Genomic DNA, 19,598 nt, shown 5'->3' with positions numbered 1-19,598 from the left:
AGTTTTGTGGTGCCCTAGGCAATTGCCCTGCTTCTTACCTGCTAATGCCAGCCCTGCTTACAACCCCTAGGTTGAGAAACACTGCTTTAAGTTATTTACAACCCTGCCTACCCTGAAAGACTAGTTTTCCAAGCAGGGTTCTCATTCTGCTGCCCCAAATTAATAAGTAGCCCTGCTTCCATGTCATATTGAGACCTGAAGCTAGAGTGTGGCAAGATCACAGTTCTACCATAAAACTGGTATTAGTGCAGATGTAAAAAAAAAAAAAAAAAGTTTTGCACTGCATGGAGCAAGAAGATACTAACCTGCCTCCTCTTGACCCATTCCCACGTTCACTGAAGAAGCTTGATTTTCCACCACGGTCACTCCGAGCACCAAAGCTGCTGTATGCATCCTTGTCTCTACCAGAATTCCACCCACTGTCAAATCCTAGACATGGAAAACAAAAGGCTTACTTTTCTAGTCATAAAAAGTCAGTACATCTCTGTTCAGGGTAAGAAGCCAATTTCAACACGCAAGAGACTCCTTTCAATCTAAAGCCACCATGAAGGTGCACATGGGTTAGGAGCTAGCCAAAAAGAAAACATCGGAGTGTATTCTCCCCACCCCCACACTTTAGTGATTTAGCACAGGAGATAGATTTCAGACACATGGCTCGCTATACTCATGTAATTAGAGGATATTGGAAAGTTGTACAGTATTAACGAAATGACAGGTCAAGCTAGAGATTCACATTTTAGAGTCCAACTATGCAGTTATTTAAATCTACACTACACAACTTAAAAACAATGACTTAGTACAGGGATAGTGAAAGTATGGCTTGTGAGCCACATACAGCTCTTAGTGTTGAAGTGTAGCTTGGAGCCCCCCCCACAAATTCTCCACCTACCAGATGGAGGGTGGGCAGGGAGAAGGGAAGCTTGGGACCTCTGCCTTACAGCAGGGTGGTGGGGTTGGGACTTCTGTCCAATAGGGAGGGGGTCTTGGAGTTTCAGCTCCATGGAGTGCACCTGCCAAGGCTTGGGGCTGTAACAGGAGCAGAGCTGAAGCCCTGAGCCCTGTCAGGTGCACCCCAGCTCTTGAATTCTGAGACTGTTGTATGTGGCTACCCGACTTAGTATAAAATAGTCTCAGTATGCTGTGCTCATAACATCAGTACCTGAATTGTTGCAGTTTAAAAAAGCCCCAATGGAAAGCAAATTGAGCTCTAATTTACTAGTCTAATCATATTCTGGCAAGGAATGTCCACAGGTACTTAATGAAGCCACTCTTCACCACTCCCCAGCCATAGTATCTCATTCCTTAAGAGTTCCACTGTACTGCAAACAACAAGACACCCATGACTGGCTCAATTGCTATGTTATCATACATTGTTAACAAAAATTGGAACTACTAGCAAACTGCTACCCTTGAAAAGTCTAGCTTTGGAGTCGGGGAATCAAGCTGTTTTCCCCCCCTTCTTGTGCATAAGTCTGAGTTCCAACCTCCCTTGGCTGCTGAAAACAAAATTTCTCCAACCCCTACAAGAAAAGCAGGCAAAACTCCCCAGTCCCCATCCAAAAGTGAAGGGGTCAGTATGTCTGTGTAAAATGATATCTTTGCATCCAGAAGTTTTGAAATTGTGACCTGTAGGATCTACTTTGAATGAGCCTTCTGACCTTCAAGAGCAGGAAAATCAGACAACAGACTGTCCCTATCTTTTTTGGGGCTACCTGTTTTGAGACAAGAAATGAAATACTAAGTCAAACAACTCCCCTTTCCTGTAAAGACACCAGGAGGGTTAAAAGTGAAATATCTAAGACAGATTTGCAGATGTATGGAGTCATGAAGAACAAAGTTAAAGTTTTGTGATAGTTGTAAGTAATTCAGAGAGACTAAAAGCACTGACACATTGGTTTTGATTTGGGAATAGTTCTAGGACCATATCTGCATTTTGGTCAGGCAACCTGCAGTTTAACATCTCAAAAACCTTTATTATCAAGACAGTTTAATGACTAGAAAAGGCACCCCTTACACACAAGCAACAGTATGCTGTCATTTTGTGGGTGCTTTCCAGGGACAAAGTTAAGAATCTGAGATTTTGATTACTCCACTTGAGCTAGAACACTGGTTTGTAGTTATGGCACTGGACTGGGAACAAGGAAATCAGTTTAATTCCTTGTTTAAGTACAGACTTCCTGCATGACCCTGGGCAAGTCACTTTGGTAGCATTTCTCTCGTTTTAGACTGTAAACTGCAGCAAACTCCCACCTCTTGTATTCTCTATTTACAGTGTAAACTCTTCAAAGCAGACCTTCTATCCATGTATAATATAGCAGCAGCAAACATAATGGCATCCCAATCTCAATTAAGGCCTGTAAGCCCTACTGCTTGTATCCTGGTAGGTGAAGACAAGCAGATCAGCACTAAACCAGAATTTCATAAGCCACAAGCATTCATGTGAGATCTGTCTCAAATGCTACAAACTTAAAGGGAACTGAAACTTTCAGCAGTAAAACTATTCTAAAGTTGTTATGGCAGAGTAGTTCTCATCATGTCTCCTGCAATTTGGTGTGGAGTGCAATTGGCTGAAAGGTGACAGTTTAATAATCCCCTCGCCCACCTCTGTCATCATGTCCAGATCCTCCTCTAGATCCAAACCCACTGCGATCACGATCATAGCCATTCATCCGGCTGTCTCGGTCATAGCCATTCATATAGGCATTACCTCCGCGACCAGAGTCCCAGTTGGGGGAATCTTTGGCAGAGAATAAAAAGTGAAACAATTAAAGGAAAAATGTCACTCATGCCAGTGAGCAGTTTGCAAGCTCCATAGCACTAATCCAGAGGTGGTGTGTAATCTTTACTGCCAGAATGCAAAAAGCTGCAGCAATACAGAATCCTTCCAAAGACAGGGGATCCTTTTAGGTTGCTATCCTTAATTGGGGTCACAGGCCACCTATTGGGAAGGATCCATGGCAAGAACACAGTTTCTAGTTTACAAAAAACTTGTTCACAAATTGTTAACTCTTATCGAGGAGATTCCAAACTCAGCCAAAATCAAGTCTGAGTTTGTTCAAAAGGCTTCTCTGAAAGCTAGTTTAGTTAGATAGGTCAGAATGTTAGTGACCTGGAGCAAACATCAAGACTATCCTGTGCACTATGGTTATTGTCATACTATAAGTTGGAGCCTGCTGCAAGAACTCTGGGTTGTTGAGAATAGCTCCAGTACTTCATATGAAGATAATTGAAAAATAGTAATTGAAGGAGATTTAAGATTCTCCCCTCCAACTTTATGTGCTCCTTAGTTAACAGGTTAGAATAAAGGAAGCCTGACGGCTTGGTTTAAGAGTCAGGAAAGCCAGATTTTAGTATGTTACACAGGATGAACTCCTAAGAATTTTGGATTATTATGTAGTATACTGTGTCACATAAGCGAAGCTTGTTAGTCAGACAAGCCTTACTAGCAAGGCAGTATTGGAAGACAGCTCATAGTAAGAATGGTTTTAAGAAAGGGGAATAAATGTGGTTAACAATGAATCAACGACTGGGTCCAGAGAGTTAACAGCTACATTAATGGGAGAGGTCTCAATTGTTAAGATTTCACTGGTGCAGAAAGAAACAGATCCTAGGAGGTGAAGATTTTGATATCCTCATTTCCTATATGGAATGATGCAGCAAGACATGGGCATAGTGAATTAGTTTCAGCAAGGTTTAGACCCAGTCTCACTACACAAAGTTGTGCCAGTTTTAAAAGTCAGTCCATCTTTCAATTGAAATAGCACAGCTTTGTTTCAACCAGGCCTTAGTAAAGAGATATGCAGCCACTCAAAGACAAACATCTATACCAAGGCAGTCAATGTCATACTAGCTAGAGAAAGTAGTATTCAGAGCGAGTCTTCACTCTGAGTGAATTGTAATCTTAAACTTGTGAAGGCAAGCAGAACAGATTACAAGTTTAAGGAATGAGCTGTGCAGTTAATGCGCAAGAACTAGGAGACAGTATTTTAAGTGGTGAACTACACTAGTGATGAAAGAACATGGCAAGCAAGATGCAGGATTTTACCTAGTGTCATTTATACCCATGCAAGTGTCCAAGTTAGACGGTACACACTTTCCTCCGCATGAGGAAGTGCAACTCAAATAAGCCAGTGGAAGTCAATTTTAACTTTGAGTCTCATTATGCATGATGGCTTTCATCAGTTTCCAAATACAGAGAAGTCTCAAACCTTGGTGCAAATAGAACTGCAATGTTAGAAATACAAGTCTGATGGGAGCTGACTTACTCTGCAAGTGTTTGTTGAGACCTTGGCTTTATAACTATTTACTGGCAATCTTTGCCAAAGTCATTTTACAAGGCTTTCCCAGTAATTGAATGGCAACCTTTCATCCCCCAAATTACTACTAGACCCCATTGCCTCAGACACCAGTTCTAGAGAAAGCCATGCTAAATGTTGTACTATGGTATAGTAGACAAAGGCTTAGGGGGAAAAACAACAATTTAAAAAACCCACCAAACATGCTTTTAAACCTACTCTTCATCCATCCGTGGTGATTAAATGCAGAATGGTGCTGACTTAGGGTAGTTGTCCTTTTAGCCAAATTAGCTAAGGATAAAAGTCTACAAGGGTGCCATTTCTTACCAGTGTAGCCCCACTGTACTCATGAAAAGCAAGAACTCATCTATACGCATGTCTTTCTTCTGCTTTAGAATTGGTATAAAGGTTACCATTAATTACAGCCCATGAACAATAGCCAGCATCAAAACGCTTTGTTTTGGAAGCTTGCTTGGATACCAGATACATGTATATTCTTAATGTCACTTTAAGGTAGTTAAATATATCTTAGGTCTGTAGAAGCTGTTAAAAGTGTTACATAAAAACATTTTAAGCCAGGCAGCAGATAGTATACATGTATATCCAAAACAGCTGAAATGCTGTCAGCAAGGACATGGTTGCCAATTTATTTAAAATGAAAAAAAAAAAATGCAAATTCAAATATCACTTGTTAGTTCGTTAAGTCACTGCTGTATGGCCAGTTCCAATTCATGCTATAGAATAGCATAGTTATACATCATTGCACTGATGATATGGACTTACAGCTTCTTGGTAGTGGCCCTGAATTGGAATGGTGGTTTTTCATGTAGTTACAGATATTTCCTGTCGTAAAGAGAGCCATGAAAACTCCAGGGATATAGCAGAGTCAAAACCAAAAGGCTTAAAGAAAGCTTAAGACACAGAATGTATTCTATTATTTCTCCAATCAAGCATAGTTCCATCAACCTGATGATCAAAGAGGCATTACAGAGAACCTAAATGTACAGAGATAAATTTGTAGCCATACCAGGCAGTTAAAAAGAAAGGGGGAAAGACAGATTTCCCTAGAGGACAGACAAAATTCCACAAGTTAAAGGCTTTTGTTTTCTCCCATGCATGCCACAGACAGTGGCTGGCACATTCATGAGTCAGCTGAACAGTATAGCATCTCATTTCATCCAGTAAGATTGAACAGTGATTTAGCCAGTTAGTGATATGTAAACCCTATTAAAGAGCAATGGTAGAAATCTTTCTTTAAGTAGTATTATCTTGGGCCAGCAAGCATTTGAATCACTTCCACTTCAGAATTACTTGAACACTCCGCCTACTCTACCAGAGAAGGATTTGGTAGCAAGATGGTCTCCGTAGGCAGTTCAGAAGAGGATTTTAAGGATGTACCCACATCAGAAATAAGGCAAATGCAGAAGTAGCTCTCTTCTACCCCACAACATGGCCTTGAATCCACAGCACCAGGATTCTCCAATCAGTAACTGCATCCTGAAGATTAGAAGCTATGTATTTTTTGTAACAATCTTGGAAGCAGGCTAGAGCATTTTCTGCCATCTGTAGTAAGGTGAAGTAGTGGCATCCCCATAATCTCAGGGCTATGCCATGGGTAAGTTTGGAAAGTTGTGGGCTAAAGGAAAAAAAATCTCATGTCCATAAGCAATGACAATGGGATTTAGAATGAGTTACCCTGCATAGAAGGGGGAAGTATCAGCAGTACTTTGGCTCCACCTTCCTGTAGCTGAGCAGTCAGGGAGGTTTGGGACTTCAGTCTACTAGGTCTGGCCCATCCTATTACTTATCAATCCATTATTTATATGCAGTATTTTCAATTTAAACATGAATTGACAATTTTCTTTACCAGACCACTCTTCAGCCCCAAAGGCTCTACACATTCCAGCATATTCAACTGATAAACAGGCTGACTTGGTGCTGCTTTAGGCAATGCCTACCTAGGGAAAAGGTGTAATTTAATGTTAAGGTAAAGGTTAGTCATAGTATGGAGGGGTATGCTTTAACAGCCACAAACCTGGAGATTAGCAAGTGCTCTGCTCAACAGTTTTAACCTTGAATTTTAGAAGTGCTTGCAAGCAGAATAAGTCCGTTTATGGTTTGTGCTAAATGGCTCCAGGAGTACTAGGCTGAAAGGTCAAATTAATTTCCATTTCAGTATCTCCAAAAATCAATTGGTGCCATTATCCCAGGAATACTAGTACTTCAGACTACCTAATGTTGAGAAGTGAATTAATACAGGGATCTCCAGAGTTCACTAGGTTATCAGAAGTTGCTAAGTCAAGTAGCATTCAAGATGCTTTGTATTTGTTTTAACTAGTCAAGATTTGACAATAAAAATCTATTTTAAGTCATACTCTTGTAATTAATGAATAACAGAATACAGAGTTTATTGGATGGATTACTGTTGTGGTTTTGCTAAATTTAGCACCATACCAGATTCGAGCTAGTCAGTCTTCTTTCCACTAGCAAGTTGCAGGAAGTAATGTGACACAGCTGATTGACACTTCAGTAATACCCATTGCCAGGTTCTGTAGTTTTAGTTGCCCAATTCTAACTATTAGGCCAGCGGTCAGCAACCTTTCAGAAGTGGTGTGCCGAGTCTTCATTTATTCACTCTAATTTAAGGTTTCACATGCCAGTAATACATTTTAATGTTTTAGAAGGTCTTTCTATAAGTCTATAATATAGAACTAAACTACTGTTGTATGTAAAGTAAATAAGGTTTTTAAAATGTTTAAGAAGCTTTATTTGAAATTAAATTAAAATGCAGAGACCCCTGGGCAGTTGAGTGCCACTGAAAATCCCCTTGCGTGCCACCTTTGGCACATGTGCCATAGGTTGCCTACCCCTGTATTAATCCATTGTCAGAAATTATGCCCGTGCCATTTTTGCTCTACCTGTTCAAGTGGATATCATGTCCACACTCTACTGCAGTGGAGTGCAAATACCACTCATTGAGCTGTTTGAAGGACTTACCTCTTTCAGACTCACTAAGAGGGAAAAGAAAAATGAAAGAAGGCAGGATTCCCCTCCTATGTATTACACTGACAGGGATAATTTCTACACTCCCTCCCAAACTGTGAACTATCCATAAATAGGTAAAGATTAGACAGCTTCATTTTATCTGATGCCTCACTATTTTATTCTACCGTAAGCAGCCCTCTTCATAAGCTATACATAAACCACAGTTTATCATATATTCCATGTTTCCCTATGGCAGCAGGAAACAGGTTTGTGGTTTTGGACCATAGGAAAAAAAACAAGGGTATACCACTGATACTGCACTGCTGCTATTACCCATGGGTTTGTTTGTTTTTTTTTTAAAAAAAGACATTACACAGAATCTTAACTGAAGTGTACCAGAACCATTTTTACTACTCATGCCAGCCAGCAACAGTATGAATGTTATCAATCTCAGGTGTAGGGAATCAAGAAGTGCCTCCTATCCACAGGAAAATGGATCCAGACTATATACTTCCTCAGAAGTGACAGCAGGAGTGAAGTTAAACTAATTTTTGCAGATATCACACTGCACTTGAGATATCCCCACACTAGCACCAATGAGGGATTAGAACCAAAACTGCTGACCCCAGATCACTACAGCGAAACAATAGTTTGTAAGACTAAGAGTCCATCTTGCTTCAACATGGTCCATTTGTTTATAACCTATGCAACTTGGAAGCTGATGTAGTCTCAGGCTCCCATTTCACAAGTAGCTTGGTAGACATCCTGTGCAGCATAATCAAGTGACTGTTCAACTACAACAAAGATCAAATTTAGTGTTTAAGCTAATGATGCAGCCAATGAAAGCCAAGGACTTGTATGACTATGTAAAGAACAATCTAGCAGTATACATAGTCATTTACACTATGACGAGTAGTGTAAAAATATCTTACTACTGAGATGAGCGTTCAATCATGATTGGATACTTGCAGTTGTTCTTTGCTGTATATTAGCATTAATTAATGCCACCACATTAACAAAAACACATACCCTGTTTTGAAGGTTCTCTATTCCGTAAATGAGGAGGAATGTATCGACCTTCTAAAAAAAGGAAAAAAAGGGAAAATAGTTAGTTTTGTTCAAGAACCACATACAAATGTGTAGCAGCAACATCTGTTAAAACTGGTCTTCTCCACCAAAAGGGTCTTTATCCTGAGAAAAATCTGGTTCAGCTACCTGCCTTAGTCAGGGGACTCTTCATACAACCACACCATCCCAATTAAAGCCCATAGAACCTGCCTCAATTCTAGAGGCTTCAAAAGCAGCCCAAGACACTGCAGTTATGACAGGCATTGTGCCGTACACTGTTTCACAAGAATGTATTTGCCAACCCCTTCTATTCAACACAAATGTAATAGTGCTATGTGGCTTTATGGCTTCATAGCAGAGAATTGGCTGGTTCTCCAGTTTTCCTTGGTCAGTGGAGTTTGGCAGCATTTTGGCTAGCTAGATTTGACCCAACCCTCTCCTCTAACATTCGACTTCTGAGACTAAGGGTAGAACTCCGTTTTAGCATGTTGACACTTCAGGAAGCACTGGCCTTACATAATACCATTTTAGAGGACTTTCCCTAGTAAGTCCATTGAAATGCTTCTTGCTGGCCTCCCCAATAGGGACCTTTCAGAAAGGACATCTTGTTGCATCTCTCTAGAGAATACCGTTTATTTGGTGGGCTTGAGTATAGTATAGTAAGATGTTCTATCTCTACAGTACTCTACTACTTGAGCATCATCAGTCTCATACAGATGCTGTCAGGAGATGTTGAGGTCTCTAGATATCCAGAGACAACCCCACCCCACCCCTTTCAGAGCACTACTAGAAGCAAAATGATTGCTCCTTTGCTCCCAATTCACTACCTCAGCAGAAGAGAACACCAAGCTACCTTTGCTTCATAAATGTGAAATCCATTCAGTCTAAAGGAAGATTCCCTACTGACACCACCCATATCAGGGCCTCAATCCTGTGGTGCAGTTAAAGAGCCTCCCAGAAATGCAATTAATTCCATGTGCCAGAAATTGCAATTCATGTCTTCAAAGCATCACTTAACTGACAAAGTGGAAGTGGACTGGCATCCCAGAACCACTATGAGAAGATGCCTATGCAAGACAAGTAACAGCCCCAGTAGGCAACTAAATTTGAGAGTTGAAGGGCCCCTCATGCAGCTTAGCTTCTAACTAAATGCCTGCTTCAAAGACTTATCCAGTGGTGAAGACCAGAACAACTAGTCTCAACCTTGGAGACCAGCTTCTGTCAAGTTAAATCCTTAAGGATCTGAATAGGTTTTGCCTTTAAACAGAGAAGTATTAACCCATGCTACTCATTGATTCAGTGCATCCCTTTTCCCCACCAAAACAGTCAACCCCTTTGATTTCCCTCCTTACATTAAGTCACTTTTAAAATAAAAGCCCAGAAATGGGTTGTTTTTCAAAGCTGTACATAACAGCCAACAGCTATTTTTCTACCTATATATCTGGGTATAGCCAAAAGAGAATATGTACATTTTTAAGTTATATACTTACTTGCTGTGCTTCCACCACTCTGAGAGTCTGAGGAATTCAGGTCTAGACCAGCAAACTACCAAAAAAAACAACACACAAACCATTCCTGTAGTTTATATTAACACATTGCCATCAATTCATATCATGGCATTAAGAATTAGATTACTAATGAAACTTGGGTTGCTATTTGGAGCACTGGAGAGGTTCATAAGAACAAATAAGCTTCTAATGTACAGGAAGAACAATTGTAAAAGAGTTGAGAATGATCTTTGGTCCTATTCTACTTCCATAGCGCAGGGAAAATTCACTTTTTGAATGTTTTTATGCTCACAAATGAAAAGTGTATCACATGCAATGGCTGCTTGGTAACCAGAACTTAGCTCCCAGCACTTGCAATTCAACAATTAAGATGATCAAACCAAAAACTGCCATCATTTCCCTCTTATGCTACTAAATTTTCTTTAGGACCATGGGAACACTTTAGAAAGCATCCTTGCAGTGTTTTCTACAATGAATATCAAGGTTCCCAACACACGATTTTAAAAAAACCATGGTTGTGCCAGAAGTGGAAAGAGCACAGAACGGTTTTAAGGCACAATAAATAAAGTTTGATTTTTGTGTAATCATATAAGATGGCTGTCTTCCTTTCACTAAACAGTATGGGGGTAAGGAGCCACTGCTTTAGTAACACTTGCAAAGTAACTATATGTCATTCAATCTAGGCCTTAAGCACTAGAAAAGGGTTGGTTTAGAATTTTATTTTAAGTTTTCTTTTATGATAGAAAATACTAAATTGAAAGATTAAAATATATTCAGTGGGTATACAAGCTTTTGATACAGGTACATTACTATGTGTTAATGTATTAATCTGCCTGTATTCGTAGCTTTGTTTTCATTAATATTAACACAGGCAAAACAAATCTTGCTATTACAAGACAAGCTGTGATTTGCCAATAGTTGTCACAAATCGAGATTCAACGTGGAGTGGGGTTAGGTAGCCTACTAGTTGCACAAACCAACTACCATTTATAAAAAAAATTCCAAGTAAATCTAACTCCTGGAAAAGCTGAAGTACATTTAAGCCTGCTTACAAGAATGTCTACAAGTGTTCGCTGAAACCACGATTGTGTAAGACGACAATTTTTTTTATGTAAGTGGAGATGGCATGCTGCCAAAAGCCAAGTGGAAGAAACCTTCCATGTGCACACTGTTCTTGATGTCACTCTATGTAACTTGCATAAGGGGGGAATGTTTCCATTTAGGTAACAGATGCCCAACTCCCACTTCAAAATAAAATTTGCTAGTTTTTTTCCAATCCTATGCAAACAAAGTACACAACATATGGGCTGTTAGTTTCAGAGGTATGGTGTTTACACTTGCTGCCTACTGACACCACTGTTGTGACAAGCAAGCATCACTCCAATTCTGGGGACGGGATCGGGGGAGAAGGTAACCCAGCGCAGAGATTTCTCCGATTTGGAGTTTCAATTGTATCCTTAACACGGCCTGCCATTTTAACCTAAGGCTTATGGACGGGGCGGAGTCGGGAACCGCTGCAGCCGCTGTCCTGGCTTTTCCTCTCGAAGTAGGTCAGACAGCCGGTCCCGGCTCCGAGGAAACACGTGACCAGTTGCCGGATTAGCCGGGAGGCTGCTCCCTGCAGTATCTGAAATCCCCGCCTGCAGCGCTTGCTGCGCCGCCGCACTGAGATGGCTGCCGCAATGGCAAATGCCGGGAGGAGGGGAGCGGGTTCCCCGCCACAGCGCCGCCCAGCGAGGGCCAGACTCGGGAAACGAGCGAGCGCGCAGCGCGAAAAAGCAAGGCCAGTCCAAGCAGCTCCCCGGGCTACTTGCCCCGCTTCCTTTCCGCGCTCCCAAAGCGCTGCTGAGGCACGAGGCCAGAGTCAATACCCGACCCCGCGGCACGAGTACATTAGACCTGCGGGCCCCTAGCGACTCCGGGCTTATTTCCCCCCCCCCCCCGTTAGATGCGGCCACCAGAGGCTCCGCCCGCGGGGGGAGGGGAGGAGGCGGCAGCGCGAAGCCGGGTCCGCCCGTGATACTCGCCGGCAACGTCTCAGATACGTCCTGGCCCAGCTGCGTCACTGGGGCCCAGGCAGGAGCGGGCGCGAGAACAAAGAAACCCCCCTCCCCCCAGTCCCGGAGCGCGCGAGACAAAGGCCCGGCCCAGCCCGCCGCCTGCCTCCGTCACTCGCACAATGGCCGCCATTGTCGTCCCCCCCCCCGCCGTTCCCCGCAGCCGCCGCCAGGGGTGCCCGGCCTCACACAAAAGCCGGGCTTAGGGCCTGCTCGCCAGGCCGCAGCGACACGCGCAGCCCGGTGGCCGGGAGAAACCTCGATCCCTCGCCCCGGCCCCGCGATCGAGACCACCGCGGCGATTAATCGCAACAATTAAGTGCGCAAGAAGCCGGTGGGGGGGAGGGGGGGGCTAAGCAAGAAAAAATATCGCGACGTCATCATCAAGGATTGAGGCCGAGTTCGTAGGTTTCAGGATAATCGTGACTCGATGCTGCTGCTCCCTCCTCCGCCCCCATCGTCGCTTATCTCGCGGCCCCGGCGGTCCCTCACCTGCTGGTCTAGACTGAGGGCATTTTCCACCGCCACATGACTCATAACGAGCGATCGTCTCGGGAGGTCGCGCTCCGCGTCTAGAGAGTCAGATTCGCCGGGTCTCGAACTCGCTGCTGCTGCCGCTTGTTCACCTCGAATCGTTTCGCCTCTCTAACTGAAACCCCCCCGGCTCGGCCCGCCCCTTATATACCCCCGCCCCCTCCCTACCAGCGTGCTGACTTCAGCACGCAAACTACGCCCCCTTTCGGCTCGCTCCCTTCCCCCGCCCCTGCAGCAAGGATCCCGCGAGAGAACCGGCAGCTCTCGATTAAGGGAGGGGAGGAATCCAGAACTATCGCGATATCTCTGCAGGCTCGTCCCCTCGGTTTTCGATGGAGGAGGCTTCGGAGACGTCGCGCGAGATCTCCTACCATGGGCTTCTATGACCCCAAGCGGAGCCGCTCGGCTTTTCTGGAGGATACCGCGAGATCACCTCCTTAGCTGTCCCCTCACACCCACCCCCGGATTCTAGGAGAAAAGACTCCCGAAGTATCGCGAGATATTTTCGCTTTCCCCGCCCCCCCCCTCGACTCAGAGCTCGCGATAGCGCGCAGTCAGCCTTTCTCTCGCGCGGCTACGGAACGTTCTCTCCAGAAGGGACCCGAATCTAGGTCACGTGGGCGGCCCGGCGCGGGCCCGCCGCCATGTTATGAGCTTCGCCGGCGCTGCTGCGCAGGGTCTAATGGAGGCGCGGCCCGGCCCAGGCTCGAGCGCTGCGAGCCGCGGTTGGGTGCGGGGCAGAAACTGCTCGTGTAACCGGGGCGCGGCGTGACCCGCCCGGCCCGAGTGTGACCTAGAGCCGGAGCCCGGGCAACGGGGGGAGATGACCCCCCCGCGCGGGCTAATGCCCCGTGGTAGCTGCCCACGCCGGCCTGTCCCTGCCGCCCCCAGTGTCGCTGTTTCTTCCCGCTCTGGAAGATCCAGCCTTGCCCCCCCCCCCCCGCCCCGCCAGCTGGGGGGATCCGGGCAGCCGCCTCTGCTCCGGCCTTGGCTGCGGCGCCCTGCCTCGTTGCTGCTGCCATCGTCTGCCCGGCACATGGCCCTGAACCTGGCAGCTCTTGTTGCCTCCATCTCCCCCTTTAGCGTCCCGCAGCGGCTACACCTCTAGGCGCGCCTGCCCCAGCCAGCCTGTGCCGGCTGGGACCAAGTTTAAGGGTCTACACAGAAATGCACCAGCTTGTCTTTTGAGACACCCGCTCTACCCATCAGATCTCTTATTTCGCAGCAATGTCCGCTGCGAGTTTTGGTTTGGCAGTGATGGTAGCCTTGTCTCACCTCTGCTTCTGCCATAAACACTGTTCTCATGGTTCCCATCAAAATCCATAAAGTCACCCACTACCTTATTCTCAAGATTCAGCTGCGCTGTAATGTCTGTGGCATATTGCTAGCCAGTGTTGGCTAGACAGGCAGGCAACTAGCTCTTGTTTATTATGCAAGAGCATGATTGTGTGCAGAAAGTGCAGTAACAGTAAAACAAACTTATGTTTCATGCACCTGCTGTATCCACAAACCTTGAATCTGGTCCTGTAGATATTAGTAATGTCAGTCACTTGAGTAGTCCCATCAAGGTCAATGAGACTACTCAACTTGTAGGTCAGAGCCCTCAGCTGTAAATTATCTGGGCCAGGAATTGAACTTTTACTACATATTTGTATAGGACTTAACACAACTGGGCACTGATCATGGCCTCTAGGGCACAGATCCACAAAAGGCCATAGGCACTTAAGTCCAAAAGTTTGGCACTACCAAATTCCTCAAAAGCTGCTCAGCTGCTGCTTAACATCCCTTGGCCCCTAGCTTTTTGCCATAGAGAAGAGGTTCTCATACTGGGTGGCACGGAATGTATGGGGGGGACACATGAGAAGCTTTAGCAGAGGGAAATTGCACACATTCAGAGCTAGGTGGCTGGAGAGCAGTGGCTGCTGGTTGGGCACCCAGCTCTGAAGGTAGCACCACCCCTAGCAGCAGCAGAGAAATAAAGGTGGGATGGGATTGCCACCCTTACTTCTGCACTGTTGCTGGCAGCAGTGGTGCCTTCAAAGCTGGACACCTGGTCAGCAGCCACCACTCCCTGCTCTGCCTTTAGAGCTGGGTACCAAGGGAGGCAACTGTTGGCTAGGTGCCGCCGGGGGAAAGACATAATCTAGTACAGACACAAAGAAAGGGGGGGGGGTGATTAAATAAGTTTGAGAACCACTGTCTTTGAGGTCCCATGGCACGTACAATACTGCTGGGGATGTGTGAAACACCTATCTCACACTTAAGCCCCAGCAAGCACCTCAAGCCCAGTGAAGATAGCTATTACCCTACCTATCTTGCCTGCAGGACCTGATCTGGTAAGTAAGCTCTGAGCACATGTACTGGATCATCGGACCATATAAGACTCCAGAGGAGTTGGTGCCTCCCTTGTAACCTTTTGTCTAGTTAGTGGTTATAGCTCTCACCTGAGGTATCAGCGATCTTGGTTCAAATCCCCTCTCTGCCTGATGGGCAAAAAGGATTTGAGCCGGGGTCTCTGACCTCTTGAGAAGTGTCCTAACCATCACTGTGGAACAGCTTCAACAGGAGAGACTGAAAAAGACACGCTCCCATGAGAATATCTTATAGCCTATGGTTAGGACACTCCCAAGAGGTGGGACTGGAAGTCCCCTCTTCAGATCCTTTCATCCCAGTAAGTAGGGGGAAAAATGAAGCTGGGTCTCCTCCATCCCAAGTGAGTGCTCTAACTTGACCTGGGTACTTTCACAATGTAGATACACCCTTAGCTTGGGGGTGGGGGAGGCACATACACCCACATCACCCATTTCACAGGGGTTCTTCCTCTACAAACACAGGGAAGGAGAGCATTCCCACCGCATCATAAACATAGGTTGACTTACTACTGTTATTTGTACTATCCCTATAACACCTGTGCATCAAAATCTTTTCTCTCCTATTCAAATGTGATTTGCAACCACCTCCTACCCCAAAATTCATACACAGGCTTCCCCCAACCTTCCCTAAAATTGAAACTCTACAATTTGAAGTCCTCTCCTAGGATTAAACTCTAGCAGACTTGGGTACAAGCAAACAACCTTCCAAATGAATTGTACATAGCCCCTTTCACAGACATATAACAACTATTTAAGGAGCATTATCTCTGTTTTTAGGCAACATATTTACCATTCTTCTGCTTTGTTCCTCCATAAAGCTCTCCTAGCTGAATGTGTCTTAACAGAGTTAAAAAAGCATGTCTGTTTTCCCCCCAGATGTGTCTATTTATGTAATTTAAATGTTTGTAGGTGTGTCTCCATCATCGTTGGTGCCTAAGATTAAAGGAAAACTGTTGGGTAGTTTAGAACCCAAATTTAGTGTTTAGAGGGGAAAGGGTTCTAGAAAACGTATTGTTAACAAGCGTTTTAATTCATTTTCTTCTACATTTTGTTTGGATTTAAACTTCCCCCTACAATGTTTGCCACCCTGACACACCCTGCCTCCCTCGGCACCCAGCCCCCACTGAGCCCCAGCCACTTTCACCTGGACCCCCCCCCCCAGATTCCGATTCCCACTGCACCCTGAACCCCCCCAATGAGCCCCTGTGCACCCAGGTCCCCAAACCCCCCGCATTTGGACCCCACACTGAGCAGCCCAAACCAAGACTGCCCCACACAGAACTCTCTCACCTCACACTTGGATCCCCCCACACTAACCCTTCCTCCATACTTGGAGCCTGCCAGGCTAGCCCCACACCTGGATTGTGGGGCAGGGCTGGAGATGCGTGCAAGATTCTGTTCCTCTTGCTCACTATCTTGGTGCACCTGGCATGGAGGGGCAGGGGGCAGGCTTCAACAATACATTTGTTTGATGTGTGTATTGCATGTGCTGAAGAAAACCATGATTACTGGACAGGGTCTGTTTTGTGCTGAGAAAACATCTTAGACTTATTTTATTGAACAACAACAAAAGGTAATAGCCCTTCCATCTCAGGAGAACAGGGTGTATTTCTTTCTAAAAATATAGGGAAAGAGAAAATCCGATCTACCAGTCTTTCTGAAAGACATATTTTGACATATGTCATATAAGGATTTCATTTCAGTTTAGTAAGGTTAATAAATAGAAAGTGGTTATTAAAAATGAGATTAACTCTGTGGCAAGTGATGCAAGCAGATCTGCTTCATGCAGGATACGTGTGCCATAAGGAGAACTTATGTGCAAGATAAAGATCTCAGTTTGGAGTGGGCTGTACAAATCTTGTTTTGTTGATGTTGCTTTCCCTTTTCTTCTCCTCCTGCATGTTTGCCTGGAGTTTGGGGAATAAACTGAAAGCTGAATTCAACTGAAGTTCATCTGATTTCAGGTCCTCATACACAAATGGACCCAGGTTCACTCACTGGACACCCAAGTGGAGCAGTTGTGTGGAATAGGGATGGAACCAACAGGTATCTTTAGAAACATCACGGGGCTCTATAGCCTCTTCTAGTTCCTATAGAAAGAGCTAGAGATCAAAGGGCAGGTCTACCCAAGAAATCTGCATCAGCGCAGCTGCACTGATGTAGCTGTAGCACGTCTGGGGAGGATGTTTTAAGCCGATGGAAGAGAGAAGCTCTCCTGCCGACATAGGGCAGTCGACACAGGGTGGGTTAGGGTCAATATAACTATGTCAGTCGGGTTGGATTTTTCACATCTTTGAGTGATGTTGTTATACGTCAGTAAGGGTGTAGTGTAGACCTTGCCAAAGACTCCTGTGCCTTCAGTGGGAATTAGATCAAGCACCTTGAGAAATTACTCTAAAAAACTATATCGAGGATATAATTTTCTATTACATTCCATAGCAGAGATGGGCAAACTACAGCCCACGGGCCACATCCAGCCCTTGAGTTCCCAGTCGGGGAGGCTAGTCCCCAGCCCCTCCCCCACTGTCCACACGCCACCAGCACTCTGGCCCGCCACTTCTGCTGGGTGGCGTGGCTGCGAGCTCCTGCTGCTCTGAGAGGCATAGTAAGGGAACAGGGAATGGTGGGGGGATGGGGTTTGGATAAGGGGCAGGGGGTTTTGAGGGGCAGTCAGGGGACAGGGAGTGGTTGGATGGGGCGGGGCAGTCGGGATGGGGAGCAGGAGGGGTTGGGTAGGGGGTGGGGGGGCAGGGGACAAGGAGCAGGGGGGTTGGATGGGTCAGGGGTTCTGAGGGGGGCAGTCAGGGGGCGGGAAGTGGGAGGGGGTGGATAGGGGGCAGGGGCCAGACTGTTGGGGAGGCACAGCTTTCCCTACCCGGCCCTCCATACAGTTTTGCACCCTGATGTGGCCCTCGGGCCAAAAAGTTTGCCCACCCCTGTTCTATAGGATGATGCAAAACATCTATGGAAAAGTGACTCTGTGACCTTTAAAAGTTTTAATTAAAATATTACTCTGTTTTAAATTAGGTCCATCAAATTATTTTACTATATCTAAAACCAAGAAAAGCTAACAGAAGGGAAAGACAATTGCGTCTACATTAAGATAAATACAGTATTTCTATATTAAGACAATGTTTATGTAACTCTAAAACCAGGGAGACATGATTCATAGTTACATGAAAGTGTCTGGTTCTGTTTATTCAATAATTTGTTTTTATGTTAATGTTGATTTTTAACTGGTAGCTGGTAAACATGGCAAATAATTAAGTTAAAATTTTAAAAAGGGTGATTACATAATGAACATAAACTGTATTTGTGATTTCAAGTACATTGTAATTTAACTACCACTAACAATTGGTAAATCCAGAAATTAGACTGATTCATATTAAGCCCCTTGCCCCCCCAAATATAGAAGTCAGATTATGCCTATGATCCTCCTTAACCCACACAGCAAAGCAAGCAGAAAGGAGGTACTACTTCCCCTCTAAGGGGAATGAGCATTTGTACTTTCACTATCCCCGACATTTCTTGGTGGTGGTGGTAGCTGCTACGAATGGGAGAGATGACACCAAGCACTGATGCTAAAAGGCAAAAATGTGAAGAGGCTGGACTTGTTTGGATGCAAACTTCATTCTACAGGTAGTCTGCAACTCAGAATTGCAAACCAACAGGGACTCGTGAGCACTATGACTTCATCTTCTGGGAGAACATTCTAAAATGTGCAGTAATGGTGGATGAGGGCAAGCCAGTTGCCAGAACTGCTATCCAGGACACTTTGGAGGATGTAAATGCAGCCCAATCTCAAGATCTGCTGAAAAGAAAGGGCAAGGGTTATAGGAAATAACATCCGCCACCCTCTTTTTCAGCATCAGTGTGCTCATCCCATCCAGCCATCTCGTTCAAACAGACATTTTGTTTCATTGGTCAAGGGCAATGTATCAGTTACTCTAGTTCCATCTGTTTCCCACCTTTTGTTTACAGATCACTTACCCACTTCCTGAGTGCTTAGACCGACATAACATCGGATTGGTGGGTCTTAAGGATGGTGGAACTAGAATATGCCCTGTGACAGGTTCAGTCACAGAGATCCCTTTGGGACTGTCACCTGACGTGCTGAGATTATCTCTGAGCCCGTTTTCCCTGCCAGCTTGGGACTCCAGAACCCTGCCTTATTGAGCCAGACATGCTAGCCTGCTGCAACACAGACCCAGGTCTGAACCACGCCCCCAAAGCTGCAGACTTTAACTAAAAACTGCTCAGCAGGTTTCCTATCTCCAGCACCCAGACCCCAATGGGATCCAAACCCCAAATGAATACGTTTTACTCTGTATAAAGCTTATTCAGGGTAAACTCATAAATTGTCCTCTCTCTGTAACACTGATTGAGAGATATGCACAGCTGTTTGTCCCCCCACGTATTAATCACTTACTCTGGGTTCATTAATGAACAAAAGTGATTTTATTAAGTATAAAAACTAGGATTTAAGTGGTTTCAAGTAATAGACAGAACAAAGTAAGTCACCACGCAAAATAAAGCAGAAACACACAAGTCTAAGCCTAATACATTAAGAAACTGATTACAAGTAAAATCTCACCCTCAGAGATGTTCCAATAAGCTTCTTTCACAGACTAGACTCCTTCCTAGTCTGGGCCCGATCCTTTCCCCTGGTAGAGTCCTTGTTAGTTCCAGCAGACATCTTAGGTGGAAAGCAGGGGTGTTCTCATGACTGGCCACCTCCTTTGTTCTGTTCCACCCCCTTTTATAGCTTTGGCACAAGGT

At 45.0% G+C, this 19,598-nt stretch overlaps 1 protein-coding gene across 3 annotated transcripts in view; it reads right to left on the bottom strand.

The window, feature by feature from the left end:
* The window catches only part of DDX3X (DEAD-box helicase 3 X-linked), a 35,875-nt gene extending 23,318 nt beyond the window's left edge, over nucleotides 1-12,557 (bottom strand). For 2 of the 3 annotated variants that reach the window (XM_077817468.1, XM_077817479.1), the window contains exons 1-5: nucleotides 12,406-12,557; nucleotides 9,839-9,893; nucleotides 8,310-8,360; nucleotides 2,603-2,737; nucleotides 306-429 (exon numbers count right to left, since the gene is read on the bottom strand). In XM_077817468.1, coding sequence (XP_077673594.1) covers nucleotides 306-429; nucleotides 2,603-2,737; nucleotides 8,310-8,360; nucleotides 9,839-9,893; nucleotides 12,406-12,450 — 410 coding nt within the window. In that variant the 5' untranslated portion in view covers nucleotides 12,451-12,557. The remainder of the gene's footprint in view (nucleotides 1-305; nucleotides 430-2,602; nucleotides 2,738-8,309; nucleotides 8,361-9,838; nucleotides 9,894-12,405) is intronic. The other variant, XM_077817489.1, reaches the window with a different exon arrangement.
* Between the last annotated feature and the right edge of the window lie 7,041 nt (nucleotides 12,558-19,598).

The sequence above is a fragment of the Eretmochelys imbricata genome, chromosome 1 (assembly GCF_965152235.1).
Source record: "Eretmochelys imbricata isolate rEreImb1 chromosome 1, rEreImb1.hap1, whole genome shotgun sequence".
Taxonomy (NCBI): Eukaryota; Metazoa; Chordata; order Testudines; family Cheloniidae; genus Eretmochelys; species Eretmochelys imbricata.
Note: the sequence above shows the minus strand (reverse complement) of the source record. Positions and strands in the feature narration are given on the sequence as shown.